The following is an 8,021-nucleotide window of genomic DNA, read 5'->3' on the forward strand; positions in this document are numbered from 1 at the left end:
GTGTGGATCAGTGCACCTTTATGGACTCCAAAATGAAACCTTTATGGATTGTGTTTAATAATGAAGAGACAGGTGGAGGTGGAGTGGGTATTATTTTTAAAAATGGTGATGGTAAGTCAGTCTTTACAGGCTCTGTCTTTACAGGTGTAATAGTCTCAAATATTTATTGTGGTGAGGGGGCTTACATATGGATGAAGTTGTGTAAATGAGATGGAGTTTTTTGGCAGTAATCAGGAGATAAATTCCCCTTTATATTTCACTTGCTGCCCTCTTCATTAAGATTTTAGCACGGTAGTAGCTAGATACCCTTGCACAGTAAAAAGAAAGTTTGGAAGAGCTACAGCAGTCCAGGCTGTGTAGGGTTGGAGTGGCTGCTGCTCACTGTTGTGTCCAGACAGATGTTTTCTGAAGTCCTACACTGGCTGCTGTGGGAAGAGCTTTGGCAAAGTGAAGGAGCATATCTCTCCATTAGTGTAATCGTGTTCGAGTTACTGTGCCTGGCGTGGTGGCTCTACACTATCGCTGTACTAGTAATCATTTCTTGGTGCTGATGTTCTTTACAAGCTAGACCCAAACATAGCAAAGGCCCCTCTAGCAGCCTGCTGCAGGGGCAGAACAAGTGCCATGTGCAAGAGGAGGGGAGAATGGGAGGCACTTATGACCCTTTTTTCCTTCGTTATGCTGCACAGATCTTCGTCAGGATATGCTGACTCTGCAGATGATCCAGTTGATGGACATCCTGTGGAAGCAGGAGGGCCTGGACCTGAGGTGAGTAATGTGCACACAGTTCTCTGTAGTGATAAGTTGTGTGTGGTGAGGTCATTTTTGTCTGTGAGCTTATTTCGTCCTTGACAGGTCTATTGAGTATTCTGTGAGCAGCTAAATCAGGTGGTGTGGTACTGAAGAGTAGAAAAGCTGAGTCGATGCGGAGTAGATATGGCAGTCAAGGGAAAGCTTACAAGTCAACAGAACCCAATTCTGGGCAAGAATTCAGTGGAAGGGTTTCTTTCATCTCTGCAGGATGACCCCTTATGGCTGCCTCTCCACAGGAGACAAGACTGGGCTGATAGAAGTAGTCATGCACTCCGACACCATCGCCAACATCCAGCTGAACAAGAGCAACATGGCGGCCACGGCAGCCTTCAACAAGGATGCGCTGCTCAACTGGCTCAAGTCCAAGAACCCGGGGTAAGTGAGCTGACCTTCACTCAGTGCTGCTTTACTGCTTCCTTCCATCTAGCAAGGTTTCTTCTGCTTTGCTCAATTTTTTTCCTTCAGTTATTGCATATTTCCAAGCTGCCTCACTGCCTGCCACACCAGAAGGTGTCGTGTGGATCTGTGTCTTGAGCAGAAATGGAGACATCTGGGTTACTGTGTGCAAACTTCTTTGATAGCTTAAGGGTAGCACTGTCCCCAGGCTCGATCCAAACCTCAGTCTTCCCCTTGGTCCCATTACTTTGTCCTGAGACAGATAGCACAGTGGCAGCTGGAGAAGGGGCAGAAGGAGTAATACCAGAACTGGAAGGTGAAGAAGGAAAGTGGCACAAAAGCCTTGTGGTGTGGGGTTTTATTAGGTAGAGAAACAGCAGCAATACATCAGTGCTATGGTGATGTAGCAGGCACCAACAGGAATCAGTCTAGGAGCCCACTTTGTCTTTTGGATTTGTGGAGAGCTTGAAATGAATTAATTTAGTTGAGACTAAACCATTTTTATTGAGACTGTGGACACAACCTTATCCCAACCTCTCCCATTACAGTTGTAGTTTTTGTGCTGCAGGGATGGAGTACTGCCTCTGGAGAGCACTACAGAACTTCAAATGTGATTCCCTTCATGCAAGCCTGCAGTGGGGAAGCTGTAAAAACAACTTTCCCAGGATGAAGTACTGGTGTTCAAAGTATTTGAATTTTCTTGCAATCTTTTTTCTTACCCTCTTTAGTGACGCATTGGAACAAGCTATAGAGGAGTTCACTCTTTCCTGTGCTGGGTACTGTGTGGCAACGTATGTGCTGGGGATTGGTGACCGGCACAGTGATAACATCATGATCCGGGAAACTGGACAGGTATGGGGACTCACTGCTGCTGTTGGGGTACTGGAAGAGGGGCATGAATGCTGCTTAGCAATGGACAGATACATCCCAGTGCAATCCTCCTGCTGAGGAATGTACCTCACCTTCCAGCCCAGAGGCAGACTGGACAAATATTCTCAATAGCTTCTATCGTTAAGAGGGTAAATACAGTTTTATAATTTGAATTACAGTTCTGTAAGCATCACTGCCGTCAGCTGCCGCTGTTAATACACACTTTGAAATTACAGTGGAGCAATTCATACCTCTCAGACCTAAAATTGTCTGCAGATGGAAACTCAAGCACTGGACTTATCAGTCTGAAGACTTACTTGGCTTCAGCAGAGTCCCAAATTGCTTGTAGTTGCTAGGTAAGATACTCTGTTACTTACCCAAGCTGATAAATTTATAATTTTCCTCACACAAAAAAGGTGGTTGGTTTGTTTTTCAATGAATGCAAGTGACCAGCATGGTTTTAACTTCACATCGATACCTGTACCAATTCCTTTACTTTTCCACAAGAGTAGCCACTGGAGATTATAACTTCTCATACACTGTTTGGAAGATAAACCAAAACTAGGGAGAAGAAAATCCCTTTGTTAACAGAACACGTGCTGAACTGTATCAGTGATATTTTGGTAAAGGGGGAAGTCTAAGGTATCTATCTACAAAGGCTAAACCAACCCTGTGCTAGGTGGTGCAAGGCAAGTCTCCTGCATGCCCAGTAAAGTCAGCTAGTTAGTTAGTATTTGAAAGTAAGAAACAGCTGCTGATGTTTTGAGACTCAAGTACATGCAACTGCCTGCCTGCACTCTTTTGGTGTGGCATCCCATTCCTCCACACGTTATTCCTGTAAGTTGAGCAGTTGTGGTCAAAGCAGCGTGGTAGTGCCTTTGTTTTGGCGTCACAGCAGGGACAGAGACACTGTGTCACTTGCTAACAGGACACTGAGGTCCCTCCCCGGGCTGTGACTAGCAGCAGCCCTTATCTAGGACAGCCTTTGCTCATAAAAAAAATGCTGGGTGGGGAGCTCACAGAACTGTCCTGCAGAGCAGAGGCTACTCAGTTCTTTGTCCACTTGGGGGAGCTGATGCCCTGCGGTACAGCCTCGGGGTTTGCACAGCGTCCCCGCCTCCTTTCCACTAGTGGTGCAACAACTGCGCTGGGCTTGGTATTTAAAAAAAAAAAATAAAAAAGGAGAGAGGAAAAAAATAGCCTTACCTGAGCAAATAATATTTTGTAGCAACTTCAGAGCATCATCTTTCTACAGGTTGGGACTGCAGCCTGAACTGGTAGGGTGCCCATTTTAGTTCTCTTTCTGTTCCTGCTAGTGACACACTAAGGCTTTATGAAAAACAGAAATTTCTTCAGATATACCAGGCATTGAAGAGGAAAGTACCTTGTCTGTCGTACCCAGCATCTGCTTGCACTAGAGAATATCTTGGCAAGTAAATATTGTCTCTCTTCCCAAAGGAGTGCCATGGGAGGGTCATTTTCTCCCTCCCAAAAACCTATGGTCAGTGTCTTTTGAATACGGTACTGTCAAGGGAACTGAACACCAAATCAGCTAGAATAGATACTATTCTAAAACCAACTTTTTTTTTCTTCCTCATTTTCAGCTGTTCCATATTGATTTTGGCCACTTCTTGGGGAACTTCAAGACTAAATTTGGTATTAATAGGGAACGAGTTCCTTTCATCTTAACCTACGACTTTGTGCATGTCATCCAGCAAGGAAAAACTAACAACAATGAGAAGTTTGAAAGGTAAGTTTTAGCAGTAAACTTGACTTGAGCTTTTTAAGCTCTGCGTTTTCAGATTTTCACCAATGATATGTAGCCTATAGCTGTCTATACACATGAAAGTAAATAAATTATCTACCTGTTAGAGAAGGTGAAAGAGCTTGGTAGTCATCAATGCAGACAGCAGGGTCCAGACTAATCCATAGTCTTGTTTTATAAAATGGTATAGCCTACAGTCTTCATTCCTTTGCCTCATCTTCCTTTCTGAACAGATTCAGGGGTTATTGTGAAAAAGCCTATATGATTCTGAGGCGCCATGGTCTTCTCTTCCTGCATTTGTTTGCACTGATGAAAGCTGCTGGCCTGCCAGAACTCAGCTGCTCTAAAGACATTCAGTACCTAAAGGTAAGATATTTAACCAGATACGGTGAAAACCAGATACCTGATTTTGTAGCTCAGTGAGGAGGAGTTCAGTGTGGAAGGGCATATTCTTAGAAGCAAATAAGCTCCAAATTTCATGAGTAGACATTCACATGCAGGACATCAGAAATGCCAGGTACTGGCACTCAGGAAATGATTCTTCTGCACAAAGGCAGCAGGTACCTTGTAGAACCAGCTTGCAGGGACAGAGACAGAGCTCCTTGGTTGTGTAGCATTTCCTGGTCCCAGCTTGCCTCTTAAATTACAACCACCTAGCCCTGGCCAGCTGAAAGACAGTGGCTTTGTACAAGAGCACTGAAAAACCTGTTTCCCTATGCCTAGTGTAAGAGTAGGATGCAGGTATTTATCAGAACAAAACAAACTCTCCTGCAACTATGGTAACTATTAAAAACAATTAATGGCTACTCATTCCTTACTCAGTGCTCCTTTCAACAGAGCAATTTCTTAGTGAGCAAACGTCATTGTAGTTGAGCAGTTCCTTGTTCAGTTGCACTTGCAGTGAGGCTACACCAATTTCTGCCTCTTACCTTCAGGATTCCCTAGCTCTTGGGAAAACAGACGAGGAGGCACTGAAGCACTTCAGACTAAAGTTTAACGAAGCCCTGCGAGAGAGCTGGAAAACCAAAGTGAACTGGCTGGCACACAACGTATCCAAAGATAACAGACAGTAGAGCAACATCAGCCTGCACACTTGCTCGGAGAGAATGTAATACCTGCACTGAGTCCAGCAATTGTAGACAGGTTTTTAAAGACTGATGAATGTTGCCATGTTGAAGATCCCCCACCTGCGTTCCTTGAGATCAGACATTTCTGCATGACTGAAAAATTGTTGGACTGTCATCAGCCACAAAATTGTGTCTGCTGTAGATCTTTTGGGGGACAAGGGAGAGGCGTGAGGCAATAAAATTACTGCATACAGTGAAAGGTAGGTAGATGTACTGTACCTTAAGAACTTGTTAAGCTTCAAATACATCTTCTGATGGAAGAGTTCAGGCAGTTGTAACATCCTTTCAGTGTGTTAATGTGTATATTTCTATTTTCTTGAAGATCTAGCTGAACACTGAGAACCTACTATCCCTGTAGCAATCATTCAATAGCCCATCTTCTAGGTTCCCACCATTACAGCTCAAAGGCATTAACTTCACCATGTGATCACTCCTACCCTGTTTCAGTGTACACCAAGGTAGGTCAGCTTTAATCAGCACTGAAGCGGACTTGGACAAATTGTTTTAGTCTGTGTTGTGATCAGATAAAAATATCCATGCTGTCGTGTTACTTTGTCTCTACTACAGAGGCCCATGGTGTTCTGAAACTGAGCTGGAACCCAGCTATTGCTGTCAAAAAACTGATGCCACAGGAGCAGGCTTGGACTGGCCAGGGGGTTAGGTGGTTTTGTTTGCTTTCCTAACTTAGCCGAGCCTCAAGCAGTTCCTGGGTTGCTGCGTTTATTCTGGTTTTAAGCCTGAAAACAGCAAGATTGCATTTTCAAAATTGGCACGTAAGGGTGGTTGCTACACGTCCCTCCTGCTGGGGTATGTTGGAGCTGCTTTGCCACCTGGTTTCCCTGTACCAGGCGCGTGCAGGGCCCTGGCCCACACCTACGTAAGCGCTGGGATACAACTCTGTACCCCGGTGTCAGCTGGGACAGATGGTGCCGTTCTGTGCCGGAGTTATTTGGCCAGTCTGCCTGCCTGTGGAAGGAGAGAGGAGTGCCAGATGAGTGGGTTTAACACTGAAACACTCTTAAGTTGCATGTCAGTTCTCATCTTCTTACAAATTTATTCCATCTTCCTTCTTTAAACCGTGGCACACGACTCCTCGTCTGTTGTTAGGGCTGGGGTGGAGACGGTGTGTCTGTATGGGGGTTCAGCCCGAGAGCAAGCCCTGGTCAGCCACGCTGGGACCTAAATCAGGCCAGGCTCTGCGCCTGTCCTCTGCTGGCTGGCTCCTCCCAAGCAGGATCTGTCCCATCTCCCACAAGGTGCTGTAACCAACAACATCTTTCTGCTCCTGTGTCCCATTGCTGTCTCTGGCTGGAGTCCTCACCCGGGGGCAGTGCTGGGCACTGGTGTTGCACAGGAACAGATGAGCAGGAGCTGCTGCTGCCCCTCAGGGCCTCGGGGTTGTGCTGGAGCATGGGGGGAACAGTGGGGGTACTTCCCTGCCCCTGGGGTGCTTCCTTCCATTTCCCATGTTCCCCACATCAGGCTCCTATGGAGGTGCTGGCTTTCCTGCCTTTTGAGGAATAGCATGGTCTAACTTTCAAGTCAACCCTGAAGCTGAATTTGGTTGCCCAGAACTAGGTTGAGCAATTTTCTTTCACTTGCATAAGTGTTTTTTTAAACTCTTTTACTTCCTCTTACTTATGTAGGGAAAAAAATACAGGTGTTTCAGATTCTGTTCCTCAAGCAACACATTGTCAAATGATAGACTACTCTCTCCTGTAAATTTAGCTTTCACTGGTTTAAAATTCCTACAAAACCAGCAAGTTTAGGACAGAGACTGAACTGGCCTGTTAATTCTTAATAAATCTTCCCTGGCATGGGATAAATTTGACTTGATGGTATTTTTGCATCCAGCACATAGGTACAATACATTCTTTCAGCTTTTTAATGATTTAGAATGAGGTAACCCTGTACTTCAAAACTTAAAAAATGCTGCCCTATACTGGCTGTTTAAGTCCACTTTTTTTTAAGAAGACAAGTTCAAATATATTTGTTCTTCATCAGCTGCATAGTTAACACTGCCTTAAAAAAGTAACTTCTACCCCAAGTAGAAATGTAGTAGGTAATACTAGGTTTGGTCAGTGAATGGAGTATGAAACACCTTTAATAAACCCTTCCCTCATTACCTTTACATAAACACATAGATACTAGTGGATTGTGATGTAGTGTTACGCTGTTGCTAATTTAAATTCTGATTTAAAGTACTTATTATTTCTTTTCATAAAAGATGTTATGCTATGAAGTCTATTCTATACTGTTTTGTATATATTAATATAAACCAGGTTGCCTCTCATAGAAGAAGCAGTTACATAGAAGACAACTCATTTTAACTTTATATACCCCTTGGAGATCCCCTTTTTCTACACCTTTCAAACAATACTGTGTGGGACTGAGAAATGGCCAGAACATTTCAGGATAGAATGGCACCTACTTACCCTTCCAAGTGACCCAAATTAATAACTTAACACAATCCTCTGTAACAGTTCCCCAGCATATTGTTTAATACTAGTAGTACTGAAGGTGTGTTTGCAGCAAGTAATTGTTCCAGCTGTACTTCCTCTGTGACAGACCCCCCCTTAGCTGGAGCTGAACACTAGCTCCATGTCTCCTGGTAACTGCATCTGACACTAGGGAAACAGCAGTGTGTAAATGGGAACAAACTGACCTGCAGGAAACAAAACACCATCTCGACTGGAGGCAGCACTCTAGAACTGCTGCTGCTTCTAGAGATCAGACTAAAAGAAACTCCCTGTAGTCTTGAGTATTGTCCTCTGTGAAGGATGAGCTCTCAGCAAGGTGCTATCAATTACTGCACTGATGTGGTTCTCCTGAGTCTAGAATATTACTCACTGTTTTACTTGAGCTGAACAGCATTCGTGGTCTCAGGTTTCAAATAAAACCTTAAAACAGTGAATCCATATTTGTAATTAGAAGTACAGTATTATGAAACTGAACCAGTCAACAAATAGGAGAGTAAACCATCAGACTCTAAGCTGTTTAAAATTATTACAAGGATAATTTTCCTTTCCTGTGCCAGACTATATAGCCTC

The 8,021-nt window shown here is 44.1% G+C and overlaps 1 protein-coding gene across 1 annotated transcript in view; it reads left to right on the forward strand.

Moving 5' to 3' along the window:
* PIK3CD (phosphatidylinositol-4,5-bisphosphate 3-kinase catalytic subunit delta) overlaps positions 1-7,217 on the forward strand; it is a 30,195-nt gene extending 22,978 nt beyond the window's left edge. Inside the window, exons 18-24 of the mRNA XM_074925038.1 lie at positions 2-111; positions 690-768; positions 1,021-1,188; positions 1,938-2,061; positions 3,684-3,829; positions 4,078-4,210; positions 4,780-7,217. Coding sequence (XP_074781139.1) covers positions 2-111; positions 690-768; positions 1,021-1,188; positions 1,938-2,061; positions 3,684-3,829; positions 4,078-4,210; positions 4,780-4,917 — 898 coding nt within the window. The 3' untranslated portion in view covers positions 4,918-7,217. The remainder of the gene's footprint in view (position 1; positions 112-689; positions 769-1,020; positions 1,189-1,937; positions 2,062-3,683; positions 3,830-4,077; positions 4,211-4,779) is intronic.
* Positions 7,218-8,021: the final 804 nt, after the last annotated feature.

This window comes from Athene noctua, chromosome 22, assembly GCF_965140245.1.
Source record: "Athene noctua chromosome 22, bAthNoc1.hap1.1, whole genome shotgun sequence".
Classification (NCBI taxonomy): Eukaryota; Metazoa; Chordata; class Aves; order Strigiformes; family Strigidae; genus Athene; species Athene noctua.